General features: G+C 40.2%; 1 protein-coding gene across 2 annotated transcripts in view; it reads left to right on the top strand.

Moving 5' to 3' along the window:
• Positions 1-24,126, top strand: part of LOC125985312 (uncharacterized) — a 107,450-nt gene that overhangs the window by 55,984 nt on the left and 27,340 nt on the right. For both annotated transcript variants that reach the window (XM_049748019.2, XM_068648598.1), the window contains exons 4-6: positions 7,391-7,685; positions 10,787-10,906; positions 13,991-14,158. In XM_049748019.2, the coding sequence (XP_049603976.1) occupies positions 7,391-7,685; positions 10,787-10,906; positions 13,991-14,158 (583 nt within the window). The remainder of the gene's footprint in view (positions 1-7,390; positions 7,686-10,786; positions 10,907-13,990; positions 14,159-24,126) is intronic.

The raw sequence follows: 24,126 nt of genomic DNA, 5'->3' as shown, positions 1-24,126 counted from the left end.
TGATAAAAGGACGGTATTGCGATGCATGGAGAAGTCTTCCGATGCCATCTGAAAATGATCAATAATGATGCATGATACACTATTCGTTCCAATGTCCACCCAAGAACAGAATGATTTCTTATTTTGCATGCCTACCAGTTTTAAGCTTCAAATCTCAGCTCTGATCCTCCTGTTTGGTGGTTTGCATGTTCTCTCGGTGCTTACGTGGGTAGTTTGGCTTCCTTCCCCATTCCGACATGTTATTTGACAACTCTCAATTGTCCACAGGGCTGAATGTAAGTGTGAATTGTCTATATGTGTTCCTGAAATTGGCTGGCAACCAGTCTCGTCGACCCAACGTCTGCTGGAATAGACTTGGGCTAACCTAATGACTCAATCCTGGATAAAAATTCAATAGATGGATGCTTAGCAACACTGGAGAATACTGAACTACTTGTGTCTTAAATGTCTTATTTCATTGTAAAACAGACCCCCAGTGATCAAAAGGGAAACTGTTTTGTAACAGAGATTTCTCGGAAGACAAAAAAACAAAAAACTTTTCAACACTGTCTACTGAGAGAGTGTAGGATAAGTGGAAAAACATAATCTGAGTGAATTTGAAAAAACGTCAGAGTACAAAGGTGATTCGAAAAGTGCTCCCAAGAAGCTGCCGTCTTCCTCTTTTGTGCTGCTGTTGTCTCTGACTGAAGGTGTTCATATTGTGGTGTGCCTCAGTAAGATGAGGATGTATGCAGATAGATGTTCCCGTGTCACGCCTGCATGAGACACTAATTGCATATGATTCATGGCGGTTTTGTTTTACGTTACACTGGCTTGTTTTTGCATCCTTTCCTCCCATTAGTTTGTTTACCGGCGTTGTTTTTACACGGACAGATGGTTTGTTTGTTATCGACACAAGTTGGATCACCTGAATAAAGTTTTCCTGCATCAATTTAACATGATCAGTAAGACCTTGTCTCCTGTTTACTTATGTTAGCGTGTATATTGGTATTTCCATTTTCCCTGAGGTTGTTCGCTTTTAGAGCATGTCAATTTATGGAAAGCAACATTTGGTAACCGCCAACAAATGTTTGCCGGATTTAATATCCACTCTGAAGTGAAAACTCATGCCTTGAGTGACAGTGTCAAAGGGGTATTGCTTTTTTACGATATATATTAACCTAAAGGGTTTTCTATTATATTTCATTTTATCCTTGTCATCTACTATAGTTAAACAATACAGACACAATTTAGTACGACTCATAGTGAAACAAAATTTAAAATAAATATTTCAGCCGTAGTGTATGGTTAACAATTGATGTTTCTTAAAATATTTTATTTTAGTTTTTGTTTTGTTTAGTAACTGCGAGAACATTTTTTAAAAGCCAGATATTCATTTATTTGAAAACACATTGCTGCCATTTTGTTCTAACTACGGAATTGTTTTATTTTTTCCACATTTTTTGGGAATCTCACACTGCATTGCAACTGATAATGTTTGTGTTTTACTCTACTTATTATAACTCATTCAATTCTTTAGAAATATTGACACGGATTGGGTCGTTCCAAACATAAATCATGCCAGGAATCCCTCTTTAACAAGGCAGTACATGTTCGTTTTAGGTTAAAATAATCTCCATGACGATAAATGAGCAGATCCCAGGATGCTCTTCACCATTGATCCCTTTCCTGGTTATTGTTTTGGTCCAATTTCAAATCCATCTGCTGTGTGCTTCTATTTGCTAGTTAATGCAAAGCCTTGTCCTCGCTTGCTGCGGCGGCGGTGGCGGTGGCGGCATCCAACAAAATCAAATTCCCTTTGATGGCTGTTGTAACTGCGTGACAGGCAAGCAGTGAAAAAGCTTTATAAACAAAAAAAAACATTGATACACCGTCGGGCTGGGCTTTGTTGGCTGCCTCTGAAGCCACGGAGTCCAGAAAGAATGTAACTTTATATTGTTGCTGGTATAACTGTCAGAGGACAGTTGTAAACAAAACGGCACTTCCGGCGACGCTCCTCCATCTCATCTGAGTCTGCAAATGATAAATCTATTCATCTGCCATTCCCAATTGAATTGAATTCAGACACGCTTTTTCTGGTGTGGAAATTTGTGGAGTTCTCCTCAGCTCTTCATGGGGCCAGATGGGAATCCGGAGTCCTCCAGATGGGAGCGATTTGGAAGAAAATCCGATGATGGCAGAAATGATCACAGCGAGCCAGAAGACTTGTTGGCTTTAATTATGCTGCTTAGATCATGTCCTGAGCTTTGTGCTCCTTTATCAGCCAACCCACACTGTTTCTTTCTTCTCGCCAGGTTGCATCTCGTTCTTAACACTCGGCTACAGACCAGATACACAAGCTGACGCTTATATTCTTAGTCACGCTCCTTGTCCGCTCTTCAATGACAAGTAGGTAGGGCATGGATACCTCTGAACCAGTACACTTCTTTTTTTAAAGTCTCATTTACCCCGATCAAATTTTTACCCAAAGTGTCTTCCCTTCAAAGTGACACCTCAAATGGGCAAATGTATTGGGACACCTCACAATAACACCTGCTGTGCAAGAAGTTGATGCATAAGTATGGTACAAAATGACGCCAGGGCTTGTTTTGTTTTTTTGCAAGAGGTTGATAATTGAGTTTAATCTTCCATGTATCCCTCAAATAGATTATCTCTGACATAAAGCCATTTGGTTTAAAGTTATTATAGTGTTTAATTATTATTTTTTTGGTGGGTTGTCAAAAATGACCCCAGGCATTTTCTATGGAATTTTGGTGGTTAAACCCTACGAACCTTTGAATTTTTTTGTTGTTGTGACTGCCAGGTATACTTTTAGTGATGAACCACTGAAGTTCTTCCACATCAGTATCATCCAAGCACGCTTTGGAGTGAGACAAGCTTGAGATAACTTCTAGCACTTGATTCAGCTGGAACTAATGCAACTAGCCCCAAACCTTGTTGATTAATTACCGTATTTGCCGGTGTATTGGTCGACCTTTTTCGATCCAAAATCGACCGAAAAAAATCGACCTCGACTTATACACAGAGTCATAAAATTTAACTTCGTATTCATCGCTTCAAATGTGATGGTAACCAAGGCTGTTTCTCATGCATCTCATTGTGCGTGGGTGTGCGTCCGTCAAGCTCATCAAACAGCGAGAAACGGAATCATTATAACGCGTTCGTCGCATTAACACGCATCCTCAGCAACAATTTCAAATATTCTCACCTCAATAACGGACATCGAAAGCCAGGCAGCGACGATGACTGCTAGGGGGACTGCTACTGGGTATTGAGCGAATGTGCGAGTCATCGCGCGTCAAGCAACGACAATAACTACCGGTACGTAAACATTCAATCGCCATGTCTAAATGAATGTCGTTGGCACTTAGAAAATATTCGCCAAACTTGGCCAGACTTCCAGGGGAAGAGGCCGAATTTTCACTTGTTCTGGCCGACCGGAGGAACCAGGCGGACACTTTACGGCGGTTGAGTCGTTGGCACTTAGAAAATATTCGCCAAACTTGGCCGGACTTCCAGGGGAAGAGGCCGAATTTTCACTTGTGGTGGCCGACACGGGGAACCAGCCGAGGCGGACACTTTACGGCGGTTGAGTCGTTCGCACTTTGAAAATATTTGCCAAACTTGGCCAGACTTCCAGGGGAAGAGGCCGAATTTTCACTTGTGGTGGCCGACATGGGGAACCAGCCGAGGCGGACACTTTACGGCGGTTGAGTCGTTGGCACTTAGAAAATATTCGCCAAACTTGGCCGGACTTCCAGGGGAAGAGGCCGAATTTTCACTTGTTCTGGCCGACATGGGGAACCAGCCGAGGCGGACTCTTTATGGCGTAAGAACCGGGCGGCGTGCGCGAGCTCGCCGGCTGCTGGAAGTCGAATGAGGCTCCGCGATCTCCTCCGCGGTGCTTATAAAGTGCCGATCCGCTCGGCTTGGAGCTATTTCCGGCCTCCCGGTGGTGCCGGGCGGCGTGCGCGAGCTCACCGGCCGCTGGAAGTCGAATGAGGCTCCGCGATCTCCTCCGCGGTGCTTATAAACAGCCGCATGCGCACGGCCTCCCGGAATTTGAACACATTTCGTCAATAAATTTCGCATATTGAATTTTGAAGTTTAATATAATGCAACAATTGAGCTCGACTTATACAAAGGATATATCATAAAATCGTAAATTTCCGTCGAATTTTAGGGGGTCGACTTATACACCGAGTCGACTTATACACCGGCAAATACTGTAGTTGTTTTAAGAATATGAGTCAATATCTCAATCCGCCTTTAATTGCTTTAAGGAAATGTCATTTGGTTATCTGGCCACAAGGCGTGATGTCATTTCAGGCTCCCTCGACTCATATGGGCCTTCTCTCAGATGAATGTAGCTCCTTTCTCGAGACACCACTCCGACTTGGCGGACCTGCTGTAAATCGATGGGCTCTCGCTATTGCCTTTCTTCACGCTGCATGGCTCGAGCTGGCTTAGTCCTAGCTCTCTGTGATCCTTCAAGTAGCTACTATGTGGCAGAATTTGGAGAAGCTGTGTTGGCTGTCCCATTGGCTTCTTTTAAAACATAGGATGATTAGTACCCTCAGATCTAGAGGCTTACAGACAAGATCAGGGGATATGATCACCTGTGTACTCTCCAAGCTCTGTACTGGCCTTCACAACCAACTGACATTACTGTAAATTGTTGAGAATGAATTTTTTTTTGCTATTAAAATGTGGTGGTTTTGCAAAGCCCACACAGGAAGGCCTGCGCAGGAATTCAAACCCAGAGAATTGATTTGTATTAATCTTCGGGGCCGAGACAATGCTGAGAGGTCACCGTTAAATAGATTTGATGCAGTCGCTTCTCCTGCTGCAGAATGAATTTGAGGAAACCTTTCGATCACAACTGCCACCACTCACTCTGGTAATGATGCTGGGCTTCATTAAGAAGCTCATTAAGTCCCGTCATTAAGCAGCAGGGCTGTTAAGGCTTTGATTGGTAATGGCTCTTCATTCAGGGGCAAGAGAAACCAGACATCCCAGGAGGTTCTGGCTGGTCCAGTGCACTTGTATTTAAGATGGAGGATGAGGCAATTTTAGCAAGAAACATCAAGTCAACGTATATGATTTGCCTTCGTGGTGGAGTGAGGGCCCGAAAATGATGTGGTGGGCCGCATCTGGCCCCTGGGCCTTGAGTTGGACTCTTGATCTAAACAGCAACATCACTATGTTTGGGTCCACCAAAGTACAGTGAGAGATGGACTATAAAATGACATTTTTGGAAAAATGAATGAATGAACCAAATCCCAAGCTATCAGTTTTCACTTTAATGCAAGTGAGTTTGCTGCAAGATAGTGTGAGGGATTGATTCTGCACCAGAACTTCTGTAGGTGTCCACTGATGGGGAACAAGGCGAAGAAAAGAGAGATTGGACGATAGCTTTTACTGACAAGGTGCTGTCACGGGCCATTGGTGAGGGTTGAGGTGAGATAGCCATTGTAGACCCGGGAAGTCATTGGGCAATGGTGATAATTGATGATTATGAGAGGTCGAATCCAAAACAAATAGGCAGCTACACACAAGCCATTTAAACAATCAACAGTCAATTATGGGCTATTCTATGTTGAGTCGAACTGGGGACAGGAAATACAAATTAGCCAGCAAAAGTGTCTGGCCACTCTTTAATTGCAAAACATCATTTGATTACTGCAGACATAAGCTTTGGAAGATATTTTGCATTCCGTGTTGGAGGAACCTTATTTTTTGTATTTCTATAAATGGCTCACATGCTTATGTGAGTGCTGACGTGGAATATGATCATTCATAGGGATGACATGTTTCAGTGCAATCTGTCTACAACAGAATCTGTGCCATAAATATTCAGTTGATGTAGGTGGAGTGTGGGTTCCAGAAAACATAGTGGTGATGATGAGACCCATGTTCAGAAAATAGATTATTAGTCAGCAGTGACAGAAAGTGAACAAATGTCTGGCGCACCTGACAGAGTAGCTGCCTGGGATGCAGTGATGAATGTTTGGGACAAAAAAATACTTTTAATATTTGGAAACTTGGGCCCGGGTTGATCTAACTAGTCTAGTTATAAATGAATACTACTTCTCCTTTTTTTCCTCCTTTTGTGTTTGTTCAATGAATTAAAAAGATATATAAATATACAGTATATACATGATAAAAAATATATATATAAAATATAAAATGAAAAATAAATTGTAATATTAAGTTTACATTGCTGCTTGAGATGAAATATGTGTAATTTAATTCTGATAGCGGTCTACAGTACTTGTCTAGACAGACTTGTCCGGACAGAAAAATGATCATGCACGTGTGTCCTTTGCACAGAATGCTACGTAAGACTGGCACATGTACCAAATGTGATTTCATCAGGACGTTCTATGTTTAAAATTTGTGTTTTGAATTGTGAATACCATCCTGGAACAACTGCAAGACACTGCCTTGTCCTAATAATAAAGAGGATGATCTGTTTTTCCTCCAATTCTATTTAGTCATACATAGTATGCAAGCTTTCTTTATTTAGTTTTTTTTAATGTGAATAGTCACATTCTGTGAAATTCTCATGTGATGCATTCAACCATCTTCTTTTTTTTGGGTGAAAATGCACAAGGTGAATTTCAGTAGTCTTCATTGTGCAAGGTATCATAGCAAAAAATACCCAAGGCTACCTCCATACATTTCAAAATGTAAATGGTGATTCAAAACAACCACTCCATTTATTATTTTTATTTTTTTATAAGTACTGTTGCCATGCAACATGATGGACTTTCCACATGAGTTGCACATTGATACTTTCTGGCCACAGGTGTGCCACTAATGTGCCCATACTGTGATTGAATGTGTGGATGATGTTGGTGAGGGTAAAGTGTTCCCTGAGATTGCTTTCAGCAGACGCCCTGGCCTGGCTGCTCCGTTCCGCTCCAATCCCACTAGGAGTTAATCTAATAAAACTCAACAGAAGGCTGAGATCGATACAGCTTGTCCCTCTGCCGTGCTCCCCGGACTCATCACTATACATTCCTATTAGTTAGGGAGTAATTGATTGGTCGACTGTTCATTATTCCTTTGATTTGGAGTTTTCATTAAAATACAAGGGCACTCCATACGCATTTGCTGGTAATTTTCTACACTCAGTAGCTGCTTGGATGTAAAAAAAAAAAAAAAAAAAAGGTATTAAGGGGGGACGGCATGTGCTGTCAATAACACTGAAATGAAACTTTATGAACAAAAAGAGGAGCATGGCCATGGAAAGAAATTGTGTTTGTGAGAAATGTAAGTCTTGTGCATTATATATTTATTTCTGTATTTAATATATTTACTGGATAACAAGTAAAGAAGTGTTTATTCTTGTATTTTTTTTTCTTGTCTATCTTCTCCCTCCTAGCTCCACACTGACATGGACAGGAATGACGGCCGCACTAAGTATGTCCTACGTGGCGAGGGGGCTGGCTCTGTCTTTGTGATCGATGAGAAGACAGGTAACATCCACGTCACCAAGCCACTGGACCGCGAGGAGAAGGATGAGTACCGTCTCATTGCCACGGCTACCGACAGGCAGACGGACCGTGCCCTCGAGCCCTCGTCACAATTCATAATTCGGGTGCAGGACATCAACGACAACCCGCCTGTCTTTGACGAAGGGCCCTACAGCGCCACTGTGCCTGAGATGGCAAATATAGGTACTCCTTTCTTTTCTTTTTTTCCATGCAGTCTGTCAAAAAATAACACACATTTTGAGTGGTCGCCTTGGTTCCTTTATTATTTTGTTTTTTGCTTCTCTTCGCCAGTCACGATAACCAACAAATCTTCCTTCTTCCAATTAAAACTGACAATAACTGCCGTTGTCATTGTACTTTGCGATATCATTGCCTCTGTCTGGTTCCCACACGTGAGATAAAACTTTAATACTATTATCGAAAAATATAACCTATAAAGTTCCAAATGTGCATATTTGAGCTCTGAGATTTAATGTTTTGCAGTCGTAGAGCAATCATCCAAAACCATTTTCTAACTTAAATTGAGCTGTACAAGTTCCAGTGATCACTTGAGCTTGTACAGGTAACTGTGCAATAAGACAAAATATGCAATTTTCACTGTCCCAACTTCTCCTGAAGATGAGCAGTGCACCTCTAATCTCTTTCTAAGTTGACAGTTCTTCGTGTTCAGGTCCTGCATAATGTCACACTGCCATTTTTGCAGTTTCCAAGCAGCCTGAACCTCTCTGGACTTTGTCTACTCATTATGAAATGGAGCCTCTTTTTAAAGGAAAGGAGACGCCAATGTCATTGGCCACAATTCTGACCTACCTTGACCCTGCTTACAAATAATATATTCCACAAACTAATAATAATTCTGCTCCAGTTTATCCCCTATTGCAAGGCGCTGTGCTTTTGCATATTAACCCAAGAAAAAAAAAAACGGCCTCACCCAGCTGTGCCGTTATCATTTTACATGATATTAAAGCCTCTAGCAAAGTTTGTTCAACAATATACTGACTTAGATATTTTCCATCTTACAAAATACAGTAACCCATCCTCCGTCTTTTTTTTTTTGTACCATATAATTTAAATGCATTCAAGGCAGAGTGGTGATGTCGTGGTTTGCACGTCTCTCTCACAGTTAATTGGTGCTTGTTGGATAGTTTTTTTTTTTTTTTTTTAGTATAATTTGACTTCCGCCCATATTTATGTTGGGTGCGTAGAAAACTTGTTTATACTTGTAAATATAAATGTGAATGGCCTAAATAGTCTGCTTGGTGAGGCTTCAGCTCACTTAGGAGTCTAATGAGGACAAGCAGAATGGCAAATAGATGGATTGACTGATGAAATGTTAATTAAATTCACTGCCCGGTAGGGGGGAAAAAAATGTTTTCACTTGCAATGTACTGACACGGACATGTCAAAGCCAAAGTGACCTATTAATATTTCCTTGACCGCTAAAGGATCATGTAAAATATGACAAACGTGCTTGGCATAGAAATGAAGAGACCAGGTGAGAGATAGGAGAAATATTTTGCACTGAAATTGCTGAGACATTTGGTGTGACAGGAACCGTTTTGAAATTGTAATTCCAAACGTGGCTGCAGAGAACCTTTATATACTAAAAGTATTGTCATCTACATTTAAACTCCATTCTGCCGCTTGACAAGAAGTTCTACTCTGAGGGAACAATCTGGCAGTCTAAAATGTAATCATTTTAAATGAGATTTTTTTTAAATTTTATTTATTTTTTTAAATCTCACCTTTAGCCTTTGCAAACTGCCTGAATATTTTCGTACATGTAAAAGCGGTTTTCATCCACATTTTTCTATTTTTGTGCCTAGTGCAAGTCTAGCGTAAAGAGCTGTCCCTATTTTTTATAGATTATTATTATTATTGTTATTTATTTAGACCAGCTAAAAGCAGTTCTAAGTTGTGGCGCAAGTGGTGCATATTGATTTTGGTGGATTTGATCTAGAAACAGGCAGACAGATTATGAATAGTGTGTCATCTTATTTTATTTTATTTTTTTAAATATGACATCAGCATGCGTCAAACCCTCTTGAGCATTGTCGAGATGAATTCATTGAATACATTATTATTTTTCTTTCACATTCTTGTTTGATGTACAACTTGAGTTTCTCAACACTTCAAGGTCTCAGTTGTTATATTTTGCGCAACACATTTTCAAGTGGGAGACTTGCTGCAAGATGTCTCTGAAAGAAAAAAAAAGTAGTTTGATGGCAGTTGTTGCAAACAGATGTTTTTTTTGAGTATTTCTCAACTTTGCCAGTCTTTTGATACCTCTGCCACAGTTTTCTCTGAATGTGTCGAAGGCGTCAAATCCAAAATCAGGGATTTGTAAATCAATGTACTTTAACTTCATTGGGACTGAGATTTGTATATTTGATAATGTAACTTTATTAAATCAGTTACAGGATCAAAGAGTACTGAATTTGGACATGCACTCACATCTTTTATTGTTGTTCATAGCGCCATTCCTTCAATCAGATATAAAGTTGCAGTCGATCTCACAAATCCCTTTTTTTTTTCTCCCACAATGTTTGGCTTGAGATTCAGAAAAAAAAATCACTCATGCTCCAAAGTATAATAATAAAAATCATTTTTGTATGTGTGCTGCACTGTATGAAGGCAAAACATCTGAAATGCTTCCTGGAGTTTTTTTCCATTTTTTTTCCCGCAAACTAATTCAAAAATGCTCCTGCCAAATTGACACTCCATGAGCCGTAGAAAGAAGATTTAGGAGAGTAAGAGGGGAGGGGGTGGGGGTGGGGGGGAACCGTGAAAGCGGCAGACGGTCCGACTGAACGAGGGAGCAAAAAGAAATTGGAGACGGAGATGAAGAGAAATGAAGTGAGACAATCGGAGGGTGCGGGGATGTTCACGCTAGTAGAGTGAGAAAGTGTGTTTGTGTGGGTGTTTAGATTAGCTGAATAAAGAGTTTGTCACACATTTGCGGGGAAAAAGATAGCAAATGCGTGTTGTAGAGAGAGAGAGAGAGAGAGAGAGAGAGAGAGAGAGAGAGAGAGAGAGAGAGAGAGAGAGAGAGAGAGAGAGAGAGAGAGAGAGAGAGAGAGAGAGAGAGAGAGAGAGAGAGAGAGAGAGAGAGAGAGAGAGAGAGAGAGAAAGAAATGTGGCTACATAGAAAGCCATCTAATACACCTAAAACGCTGCTGTAGATTTTCCATCTTGCTCCAGGTATTGCTTATTTTGGCTGTGTATCTCAAGCTGAAATCCCTGTGTTTTTCTCCTCCTTCCATCCACTTCTCTGCTCCCTGCAGGCACTTCCATAATCCAGGTGACAGCGACAGATGCTGATGACCCGACTTATGGGAACAGTGCCAGACTAGTGTACACACTGGTGCAGGGCCAGCAGTACTTCTCTGTTGATCCACAGACAGGTGAGTGTGTTTCTCTCCGTGTGTGTGCCAAGTGTGAGTTTCCATCTCCTCGGACAATACTTGCAAAGGTGGAATGATACTCAGCCTGGCCTGATTTAGTCTCGATGCCGGTCTCGTTACTATTTGGACCATTCTCGATGCAGTTCTAGTTTACGTGCACTGGGTTCGATCGAATTGGCCAAGCTACATCTGAATGCAAGCCAACTAGCAAGGATGCAATATTGTAGTTTTTTTTTGGAGGTAATGGATGAATGAATCCTTCAATTCCTTCAAATTCTATGAGTTAGGTCAATTTAATTTTGTCTACAGTACATAGTAGCTATTCACAACAGTAGTTATCTCAAGGTACTTTACACATTGAGCAAGTGAAGTTTGAAGACTTCTCATACATAAAATAATAATAAATTGCATTTACACTGCCTTTCTCCATTGCAAGATCTCAAAGGGCCACAGATAAAAATACTAAAATAAACAAGACACGCTGTTTTATTTAAAACTAAGGTAAAAATCAAATCCAAATATTGACCTCGTAGCGACTACAAGCAATTAAACAGATGCTATATAACACGGCTCAACATTTTCAATGCGGCTCTTGAACAGCACCCCAAAAAAAAAAAAAGATGCACAAAACATGAAGACGAACGCAGTGGTGCAATGCAGAAGCAAGTTTGCTCAAGATGCTCAAGTGCAAACACATATTGAAAATGCAAACAAGTGGATTTATTTAGTCAAGTGCACACAGCTTGTGGAAGTGTGGCTAAACACAACTAAAGCAACATACAAATCCAAGTGAGCATACAAACATGCTGTTGATGGACCACCACAAAAAAAGCCAATATTTCCTGCGTTTGTTTTTCTCATAGCCCAGCTCCTGCCATTTTTCTTCGTTACTCACACACACACACACACACACGAAATGACGTATTGCCACACTTGTCAGTCATCCATCTTTCCTACTCATGACCGCTTAGCTCCCAGGCACACACACCCATAAACACACTAGTAACCCCCACAGGTTATTTCCAGTATGAGTTAGCAGAAATCTATTCTTGCTGTTAAGTGCAACAACCAATGCTTGTAGTGGTGCTAAATTTGTGACCTCTGGTTGAAGTCAATCAAAAAGAAATGTGTCAGCAGTGGTTTGTGAAGTGTTACACAGGAGAGATTAGCAAGCGCTCAAAGGACTTGTGTGCCGCTCGCTGTGTGTGTTCTCAATATCCTTCCACTCCATAGAAGTCACTCAAGGACAAGCGAAGGTTCACATTGGTGGAGGGCACCTTGATTTTTAAATTTGATTGCTATCACCGTTTTATGGTTGTTCATAAGCATTTGGAGTGGATCACATTGATTGAATAACGCTCGTATTATTCAAGACAACACGAGGCTGCGCTTGTTAGTAAGACACGCTTTATTTTGTCAATATGGCTGGCAAGTTGCTACCAATGTCAATTTTGACCAATTGATTAGTGATTTCATATCGCCCAAAGAGCTCTACACTTTCTTTTGATTGTAATTAAAAAGCAATTGATTGTAAGTAAAAAGCAATTCCCTCTCAATGTGCAGTAGAAGATGCGTCAATGTTTAGTATTCCAAACACGTCCTGCCTCTTCTCACTGCTCTGTCTCCTTTTTTTTTTCACCCTCATTCTCAATGGCTCAATCATTGGCAGACATATCACAAATGTATACACACTAAGCACACTTGAGAAAAATGCTTAAAAATGTTGACATTCTTATTTGTTGAGAAAAGCTTGTTTGAATATGACCGAATGTGAATTGCCCAGTAACAGGGATCACGGCAAAGCCTGCAATTTATGTGCCCACACAATGAGGTCATTTATGTAGAGGTGAATAATGTGTAATGCATCGCTCTGCCATTACCGTATGAGAGCCATAACAATATGCTGTGCTCTCTGACTGCCTGTTTTTCATGGGTTGTCATTTTGCCCCAACATCAACCAATACAAACATCTGCTTTTACTTTGGAAAACAATTGACATCAATCCTTCTTGTATGACATTGTGTAGCTGTTGTTTCGTTTTTATTTCATCACTAAATAAATGAATAATAGTAATACTAATGTATTCACATTAAATTAATAATTTAATAGTATGTTATACCAAGTAAACAAAAATAATTAGTAACCAGATTTTTTTTAAAATACCCTTTTGGTGAAAATAAAACTGTATCCCATATTTGATTCATTGATGAAAAATTTAAAAATATTTGATAGTGATAAAAGCATAACACTCCTCTTCAGAATCAGGACCATCTGCAACAGGCTCTCTCTCTCTCTCTCTGTGTCTCTCTCTCTCTCTCTCTCTCTCTCTCTCTCTCTCTCTCTCTCTCTCTCTCTCTCTCTCTCTCTCTCTCTCTCTCTCTCTCTCTGTCTATTCTCTATATTTTAATAATAGAAAACATTTATTTGGTTGCTATAATAATAATAATAATAATAATAATAATAATAATAATAATAATAATAATAATAATAATGCAACTGAAGACAACATCAGAGTTTTCCATTTTCTAAGAGTATTTGAAAGGTCAGGGAACATGTCTGTAATTACAGTCCAAGATCATAAAGTTCCTGACAAAAATGTTAAGCTTAAAAAGATGAGGAAATTACTACAGTGCTCATATCATGCTTTAATACGTATATGAATGGCTTGAGATGAGAGGGAGGCAGAGGGGGCAATGGGGTTCAGTACATCATGCTGCCCTCTGGCAGTCCAAAGCAGTAGAACTAAGGAAGACTTTATTCGAGGCAGCCTTCACTTGAAGATACAAGCCTAACCCAAAAGGAAAATTGGGGATAAAACACAAATGGGCCTTCCCTGTAAATGAAAGAAGAACATTTTTCCCCAGGAGATTGGCCAAATAGTTGAAATGATTCCTTGGCCTTCTCACTTTTAATGACTTGAGGTGTTTTAATGATGCCCAATAACATGGCCGACCTAAGCTAACATAACAAAAGACCCCTTCGCCTGCCTAAAAACATGCAATTCGCCCAAAAATTCTGGACCCCAAACCCCCCCAAATATATATAATTATCAAACCTTGACTGACTTTTTGAAATATTCTCCAGGTATTCTGCGCACAGCTGTTCCTGACATGGACAGGGAAACCCAGGACCAGTACCTTGTGGTTCTCCAAGCCAAAGACATGGGAGGCCACTTGGGAGGATTATCTGGTACCACCACCATCACGGTTACCCTCTCTGATGTCAACGACAACCCTCCGCGCTTCACCCAGAGTGAGTAACACAGGCATATTGCAGAAGTTTATAGAGAAATCCAGAATGATGACCTGCCTCACACCTCTCCCACAAACTGACAAGGATGCTCACAACAAGAAGTCACCTTGTTAAATCAATTACCATGAGATGGAAAGAATTTGTCATGTTTGTGTTACACTTAAATGTTCATGATATATAATGCGCAGGAGTTTGCAAAAACACCCTCTCTGTGATGGCACAAACAATTTGCTTGTTTTCACTGGCGGCCAGAAAGGTTCTTGAAGCTTTCGTACTTAGGCAGAGGATCTTCTGCAGGGCAGCGTGCAGGGATTTTACTCTTCAATGGAATAATAAATTAGCTATTACCAGCACCACGTTTTAGACTAATTGATCAAGCTCCCTAATAAATCTTATCTGTATGCTGACTAATTTTGAAGTTTTTCATAATGCATGATGGAAATATGATGATGTGTACTACTCATTATTTTGAAGCAGAATTATTCAAGTTTAAGTGGAAAACAATTTAAATCTTTTGAACATTTCGATTGTTAAATGTGATTGACCTAGTTGGAATAGACTGTTAAGCTTCTGTTAATACCCAGAAGGAGGCTGATATTCTGGTTAGTGAATTCTCTTTAAGGATTCTCGCTGGCACAGGCTTATAACTACATTTTTTACATCATTTTTTTTTCAAGTTTCAAGACAAAATATTTCTGAGCTCAAGACCCTAATAGTACTATATCCATAATTTGGGGCACATGAAAGCAAACAATACATTTATTTAACGAGTAGATTTGCAATCATTTGAATATTGAAATACAACAGTCCACTGGCAACCATTTTTTTAAGTCAAATATAGGAAGCTTAATGTTGCCAGTTGCGTTTATTTTAATTGCTTTGATTTTTTGCATCCAAATTTTCAAATGATCTTCAGTCAAATATTCATAATGAAAGTTCTGTCTTTATAAAGGCATTTGATGAATACAATGGAATGATTTGTAGGGGCTGACCCACAAATATTGAAAATCCATATATATGCACAATATACAATAGTGTAGCATGTAAAAGCTAAAGTATGGAACTGAATTCTTTATGTCCATTTCCCTAAATACCTCACCCACATTACTTGCATCTTGGTCATTCTCTTCACGGAGATTGTCGAGGAAAAAAAAATGGTGATGCTAATTACCGGTAATTCCATTATTAAAATGAGCACTGCATAACTAACAGGGAGACAACTAGTATGTTGAATATTTCAAATTGTATGGACAACCACAGCATCATGTAGTGTATGTTGAGTCAAGAGGAGGCTTGGCAAAGTATGACAACTCGGCAGCTTGTCTCCAGTGCAGCCGACTCCTGGCTTTAGTGCCAAAATTGGACTAATGATGTCCTGCGGTGGGCCTAGTGCTTGTCAAATTGAACCGCCTTCAAAGATGGGCTTTTGGAATGCAAAAGTATCTTGGAGGGAATCCGGGCTTACTCTGATCACTGTGGTGGATGAGACCTCAAGTTGGCAAAAAAAGCAACAAAAATTCTTCGGCTTCCATGATGACTAACTGTATATTTTTGCATCTTGCAATTTATTCCGATTTTTTTGGGTGTGTGCATTTTTTTTCCAATTTCTTTTGGTCTGCGTCCATAGTTGAATGCTTCTGTTTGTTTTTTTTCCATGTTCACACACCATCAAAGCCAGTCATCCCCATTCCGCTCAATTACACACAGAGGCTTAAAATAAATAAATAAAAATAAAAAACAGTGTTAGATCTTGCCTTCGTGTCTCCCTAGGTCAGCATTGCTGATTCCTTGTGACATTTACAAGAAGGAGAAGATTACATTGGGGCATACAAACAAGCTATCAGCTGTTTTATGATAGCTTTAACAAGATGAAAAAGTGCGTCCTGCTTTGTGGGCAACAAGCTTGATTCCAGGAACTAAATGGGTTTGTTATGTGAACACTTTTGGAAATTATCAAGGGACTTCTTATACCCTAGAGGAGGTCGGGTTGCAGCAGACGAAAAGTAGGCTAGCGTAGATTGTTTTCAGTTAGATGGAAACGGTGGGATATTTTCAGAAGCTTCCTTTGGGTCTCATTATTAAATGCCATACATGTTGCAAATGTGTTTGGACAGCCAAATATTTTTGATGCATCCGCCCTGAGTTTTATTCCATGGATTTCAAATGACTCGGAAAGAAATAAAAGTTTAATTTCAGCTTCATCCATATGAAATGAGCTTTTAAAAGCTAAAAGCTTCTTTTGAACAGGTTCTGTGTGACAAATATTCAGCAGAGCAAAGGAAGCTTTTTCAGTGTATTATTTAAAATTATTCAAAGATTATTTGACGCCGCTCTCCCAGAAATATCACTGGATTTGTGTTATTCTCTACTATTTTCAATAGTTGGCTATATTTCCCAATAGCATTTCATAAGCTGTAATGTTGAACTGACATCCAAAGTGTGTTAACAAGATGGATGTAAGAATTTCGAAAAAGGGGAGTTTGTATTCCACATCAGCTCACTGCCTGATTAGTTTCTTAATTATGGCAAAGCGCTGTTGCGGACAACACGCCTAGATAATTGTCAGAATGTAAGCAAGCGTGTTGGGTCTCAAATCACATTTCAGACTATCATAGTCTTGTTACAAAGCCGCGGCATTGATGAGATCTTGTGTGGCTTCCAGCAATCCGTAGGGAAATTAGAATGATGGGACGTTCACGGTGTCGTCTTGCTTTGTAGCGAGGCCACTGTTGACGGGCAATTCTGGAATCTAATAACCGAGTCATTTATTCAGACATATTTTCCCATGTTTACGATGTCTGAATAATTTATGGCGGCATCTAGTGTGTTGCTCAATTCCCTACTGGATGAATTGAAAGATACTCTTAGCATTGTATCTAAGAATAAAAGCTCACCTAATTCAATATAGATGGCCTTGGTTTATTATGTAGCAACTCTGAAAGTGGGTTATATGAAATAACCAGTTTGAGTGGAAAGTAACTAAGTAACACCGATATCAAATGTTTTTTCCCTTATTTGTTGAGTTCCTCTGTTTATGTCTTGTCATCAAACCTTATTTTCTTGAGCAATTACCAAAGTGAACTTTAGGCAAGACATCAGTGCATTGAAAGAAAAACAATGGGGGCAAGCAGATTTTCCACATCTAAAAAAATGTAAAAACAAATATGACCCAGTTCTTGCTGGTGCATGGGAAAACAAAATCCTAATATCCCTTTTGAGAAAATCTGGCGCTCCATTGTGTGCTGAAGCTCAAGCGTCAGTATTTACCCAATTAAAGACAGTTTTGCTTGTAGTGTAAGCACTTTGATGAAATAGCACTAACAGAGCAAAATTGAAGTACAAGAAAAAAAGACTACATAACATCCAAATGACTTTTGCGTTGTGGAGTGAGACAGGTGTCAGTCCAAATATTAACCAATGTAAACACAAATGAAGCAAAACCGGTCATATTCAAAGTTAGAATTGGTAAAGTTGTTTGGCTATTTTTAGCTAATGGATTATTTCCCATATTTGATACCTTTCACACGATTCTCAAACTAACCATTGCAATTGTATGTGAAAATCCCAGATTCAAATCAATTTAGTTTGAAATGAATGCGATGCAGATTTCAAAAACACAAGCAGTGATAATGAGATAGTAGGATCTCTGTATCTTCACTTCCAATCTTCAACGTGCTTAAAGAGAATAGCTCAATTTGAATAGTTCACTTCATCTTAGGAGGATCTTGACTTTAAGCCGAAGCCCTTAATTAAAAATAAAATGATGATTCAGAACCACATTGTAGTAAAATGTCACTCTTTGAATGTGTGTGTGCTTGGTGAAATGTCAACATGATGTCTCCCCTGCAATCCTTGAGATTTGGGCTGTCAAAGGGTAAAAGTTCAATTGATTTCCTGGTGACAGTTAAAAGAGCTCTTGTTTACACTTCATAACTACCCACACAAATTCCCAGATGCTCCCTCATAACTTGCGCCCCTGCAAACTTGGGTTCTCCTACAAGAGACATGGGTGCCATTTTGAATTTTGATGAGCTTTTCAGACAGCCTTGGCTTGCCAACACTGCCACATAAATATATTGAAGGAATGTCACCCTCCCAGGGGTGTGATGGAGGTGAAGATAAATGGTCTGGCAGTTGACTACATAGGTAGCTCTGATAAGATCAGTGTCATTTTTATGTGCAGAGGAGTGGAGCATGGTGCAGAGAGCATCGTGAGTAGTTTGATCAGCACCCAGTCATAAATATGTCTAATTGGATAAGAGAAAAGTAGGCGGGCATTGTTTAGGCATTGCTAAGTTAATATACTGCAGAAGGTGCACTTGTTTTGTCAATTCATAGACTTGCAAAACGTGTGTTAAATTGTCAAAGAAGACAATCTGGGAAAACCCAGAGAAAAAGTGTGGGAAAAAAGGGGGGGTTGCATCAAAGGAGTGGGAATCAGCGTGGTCGTGATTCAAATGTCCAAAAATTGAATTACAGTTAGAGTGAGCGGAGATTATTTGCAGCATAATGTCTTGAGGAGGTACAATTCATCCATCCATCCATTTTCTGAACCGCTTAGTCCCCACGGGGGTCGCGGGCGTGCTGGAGCCTATCCCAGCCGTCATCGGGCAGTAGGCGGGGGACACCCTGAACCGGTTGCCAGCCAATCGCAGGGCACACAGAGACAAACAACCATTCGCACTCGCACTCACACCTAGGGACAATTTGGAGTGATCAATCGGCCTACCAAGCATGTTTTTGGGATGTGGGAGGAAACCGGAGTGCCCGGAGAAAACCCACGCGGGCTCGGGGAGAACATGCAAACTCCGCACAGGGAGGGCCGGAGGTGGAATCGAACCCGCACCCTCCTAACTGTGAGGCGGACGTGCTACCCAGTGCGCCACCGAGCCGCAGGTACAATTCAGTTTATTTATTTTTATTAATTTTTTAAAATTTATTTGTTTATTTTATTATTGATTTATTTATTGATTGATTGATTTTTCATTTTATTTATTTATTTATTTATTTATTTATTTACTTACTTTTTGATACCACAGCAGATCACCTAAATTGCAGTTGTGGGCAATTTACCAACCTCAATGAATGGAACGCATGCTTCCAGAACATGGTCGGCTTACCTGGAACATCATTCCTCCTCATTGGACATCATTGTGTTACTATCTTTATACAATAACGCTAAGGGTATCAGTCATTGACATTGAGTCGCGTACCCTTGATCCCTAAGCCAAACATATAAATGCATAAATCTATTGTGTCATCAGACCTTGACCTTTACTCGACCCCGGTCCTAACCAGTATTTTATTCACCACAAATCAGTTAGACCCCACATGTATAGTTGTCACAGCTGCTGCGGTCACGACTTATGTCCCCAATTAACTGGTCTTTGGTCTAAAATGTGTTCCACAATCACACACACACCAATGCTCACAGACTCCGGCAGTGTGTGCACACTCAGTCCCCTTGTGTGGCGTATCATACGCACTCCCCATCTGTTCCCGCTTTAAGCATCCTCGGCAGCACATAACCATTTTAGTCAGTGTGACAAGACAGTGTCGGTGTTGAGAAATCCCACATGTCAAGCCTTTCCATTCTCTACTCTTACGTGAACTGTATTAAATCGTTTCACCTGGCAGTTAACATCAAAAGTGATGGCACAATTAAAAGTCAATGTGTATAGAGTGAGCTTTGCACTTGATGGACTGAGTGTCACTTATTTTCTCACCTTTTCATTTGCACATGCTTGCAATGCAACATTGTGCATAAATATTAACAAAACAGACTTTTTGTCATTAAGCTAAATACCGTCTAAGTTGAAGGAGGGAATATTGCAGTGCCATAATGAATTCGAGTTAAATGGCAAAACTAATAGATGACACGTAAATGGGCTTGTTGAGTTAAGAGGGAGGCTTGTGGCTCAGCACTCTCGTTCCTTGTCATCCCGTCCATCCGTCCGTCCGTCCCATGACCACGTGCTGACGTTTGCCATTGTTTGCAATGGCATGATAAGGGCCGGAAAGCTGCCACTCGTTAAAATGCATGAAAGTAAGTCCTGAGGGCAAGTGCAACAAAGCGTGAAGGAGGGAGGGAAGGAGGAAAGAGACAACGTGATGGAAGGATGGAAAGGCTAATGGAAAGAAAGGAAAAGGGGAAAGCTAATGGTTTGACAGTGATAATCAGGCGGAGTGAAACACACGTCAATTTCACACAGAGTTGACTTGATGCTGGGAAATTGAACGGACCAGGTTTGCATTGCTTTTTACAACTTGGTGCAGATTGACGCATACACCTTTCTATATTCCATATAGACATGGCGATAAAGTAAGAGTTCCATTGAGATAAGAAAAACATTTTTTATTCTATTTAACTGCTTTTTTAGGATGTAGTACTCCCACAACAATAGACATTTTGGAAATGCCTATCTGAGTGTCAAGCAAAATGATGGGGATTTGTTTGTATTCATACTAAAGACAATAAATAAAAATGCTGTGTAGAAGTGCACTCTGAATATGCAAATGCATCCTTGCCGAGTCCACGTGACAACACTCACACGGTGTTAAACAGTCTCTCAAATAGCGCATGTGCACTTATATAAGCCTCCTACTCTTGGGGGTAGACATTGTTCAGGCAAGAAAAGCTTTTCTCGACAGAAATTGCTCCCTTATATCATAACGCACAGTTGGGCCTTCCATTGCAAAGCCTTTGCCCTGGAGTCAATGGTGGCGCATTACAAACGTCTGCTTGGATACATTCCTCTATGGCTGGGTGGGAGTGCTGCTGCTGCTGCTGCATTGTCTGTGTCCTATAAGAGCATGGGCGTTAAGTAGCAGGTCAATTGTTCTCATGGGTTGTAGCTTTTTGTTCAAATCCCCCCCCTTTCCCTGAGCTACCTCCTCGCATCCATCCGCATGCAGCATCGTTAGAGCTCCATTAAACGGGCAACTGCTGTGTGCAATCCAAACACAGCGTTTCTCTTCAATGGGATTTTCTTCCTCAATCCAATACAGCCTATGAGGGGAGAATTCATCGTGCAGTAATCGCCGCATGCAACAAATTGTTTCCAATAGACCTACAATCGAAGTAGTCCAAGAGGGTCTTAAATTCTCCACACTTTTCCCAGATCCTTTACTTAGCAGCGCTGAGGAAAACCTGGGAAATGTTCATTAAACCCAACAAATGGAGCCAATTTTCTCTGAGTAGAATCTATTAGCTCACTTAGTAGAAATGAAGTGAATACATCACATATATTTTACAGCAACAGACTTGGCCTTTGCTCTCAAAGAACACAGTAGATGTAACCATTTAGTATTTTTGGTCTTGCTTCATCTGACCTGGCAAGGGAGCGTGCCCTCTCACGCAGAATAATAGGAGTTAAAGCCATTTTCTTTTTTGCCGAGGCATCAGTGAGCCACGGAGGCTTGCAGAAGAGGAAGTGATTTCCATGTTAATGGGATCTTTCCATCCTGACTTCCTGCCTGTTAAACACATACACAAGTCCACTTGTTCAGCAGTCCTTGAACGCTCACATCTTTGGCTCCTCATATTGGGAAGTTACCTTTCGTCCTCAACTTGTTTACTTCTTTTCATCCTTCTCTGACTTTCACTCTCTTCCCTCCATCGAGCTTGATGAATGGAGTCGCCGGACTTAGAGCGACACATCCCAACAGGGTATTGTGGTCCACTGCGAGCTGCTTGCCATCATTGTGTGACTTTTCTTCATGTGTATTTGCTTTCAATTAACCTACCTTTAGTTTTCTGTATTTTTCTTTCAGTAGAATTGGCTGAAATTGTACAATATGGCAGTGCAGTGTGGGTGAGTCAAGCATTTGACCCCTAACCCATGCCTGACCTTTGAGGTAGGGCTGATCGATTATGGTTGAAACTTTTTTTAAACACTATAATATGTCGACTATATAATGTAGTTCCTTTTGGACCAAGCAAAATTTATGAAATTAATTAGTTTAAAATTAAAATGTCTAAATTCAAGTTACATTTCGAGTAAAAATATATTTTTTTAAAAAGAATTGGTAATAAAACTTGCCCGCAAGGTCTCTATTTTTTAAAAGTGAAGACAATTTGTAATTTTAGTAATGACAAAATTTGTCTTCATAAAATAATGCCCCTGGACCTTGAGTTTGATATCGATGCTCTATGCCAACATACTCACAGAGGGCATCTTTAAACACTTTCCCTCCTGACCCTTCTCCCCCACCCATCCAAACATCTGCTTCCTTGGGATATGCTAAATGGCTCCATCCATTACAAGATCTCAGTCAGACAAACAGCAGTGGGTAAACTGCTCCTCTCCAGAGGTGCACAACGACCCATCTCCATTTTGCCGCCTCATCCCTTTAAACATTTAAAAGCGTGCAATGATAAATATTCTTTTGCTCCTTTCTCATGAATCATGAATCCACCTCAACCGTGTAAACATATGATTATTCAATGCATTGCTGTAAAGAGAACTTTTAGGATGTGATGGCAGTCTGGAACCCGTGGGGGGGCTATTGGCTTTCAGCTGTTTACTGTGACCAAGAAGATGACTACTATGTATGTTGTTTTGGCATGGAAATTTCAAGCTGAAGGACGGAAGTTCTATCCTGAATATGACCTCACTCAGAGTAGTAAATAAACTGCTACTAGTGTTCCAAACTAATCATGAATTCAACAACAGGATGCCGAGTGTGAGGAGACAATCATGTATGCATGTAAATGTTCATCTCTCTGCACCTGCACTTTTTTTTTTTTATCCCTCAGAATCGTGCCAAGGCTCCCACGTGGTATAACATGTTTTAAAGCCCTGCACTCGCAATTAGAGATTTCACTTCCCAGCGGGCTCAGAGAATGCAATTTTAGATAAAATACACAACAGAGAGTAGATAGTTTGGAAAATAGTTTGGCAAACTAATTTAACATGGTAAACATATAGAAATGCAATTTTTATTTTTATTTTTACTGTTTGAAATTTTAATTTAATCCTTTGATAGACTAATTTGATTTTTGTTGCCTTGAGACAGCAACATTGCCATTTTATGTGTATTGCTATGTCTCAAAACGAATCCATGCATCCTAATCTGCTCAAATCAGCTGCCGTCAGGTAAAATTGTGTTAATTGAACTCCATCGGACCTGGTCCATCGTAAAGTACAGCACAATGAGGGAAAATGGAGTGTTGTGATTTTCATAAAGGTTGACAAATATCTTTAAGCGCTGTTGCGTGATCGCTCGCTAACGATAACGATGTCGAATCAAAACATTTAGTTATTAAGCACTCATTTCCGATAATTAGAATTCTTTAATTACGTTTCCATCTTCAGGGCTAAATTAAGATATTGAGCAAATAAAAACGAATTAAAATGGAGCTTGCCAATAACGGCAAATCCTTTCATTTTCTCTATACAGTACGTCTTTCTGAGATCTATTAATCGAATGATTCAAGCGCTTTTTAGCGTCATTTTAGCTCCCTCTTCATTTCTGTCATTTTCACCATCTCACTCACAGGCCAGTGTCGTATTTTCTCCCTTTCAGCTCTCGCCAAATCTCTCTCTTGCGTACGTGTCTTCTTACTTCTCTCAGGTGGAGGCGGAGAGTCGAAACGGTTTAAGCCTGTCACAGACGGTTCTTTCTCCTTCTTGGTCACATCAGTCACTCATTCAGTCCGCCATTCTACCACTTTGTCATTGAGCATCAAGGGCCTTCTGAGCCAGTCAAGTTTTTTAAAAGCCTTTTAGCCATCCATCCAAGCGTTCATCCAGCCATCCATTCATCAACACTCGTGAAGGATGGCAATGCCACAAAGAAAACGCGATTCCGACATGAAGTAATTTTACATCATTTTGTCACCCACAGTCGCTGGGTTGTTGACATTCGAACACAATCAATATCAACAGAGCCCACGTATTACTCATATAGTAAAGTCTAATCTTGAGCGCAATTTGTTTCTGGACCCTGGTTGACCTCCATTTTAT

Source organism: Syngnathus scovelli, chromosome 17 (assembly GCF_024217435.2).
Source record: "Syngnathus scovelli strain Florida chromosome 17, RoL_Ssco_1.2, whole genome shotgun sequence".
NCBI lineage: Eukaryota > Metazoa > Chordata > Actinopteri > Syngnathiformes > Syngnathidae > Syngnathus > Syngnathus scovelli.
This window is presented reverse-complemented; position numbering and strand designations above follow the sequence as displayed.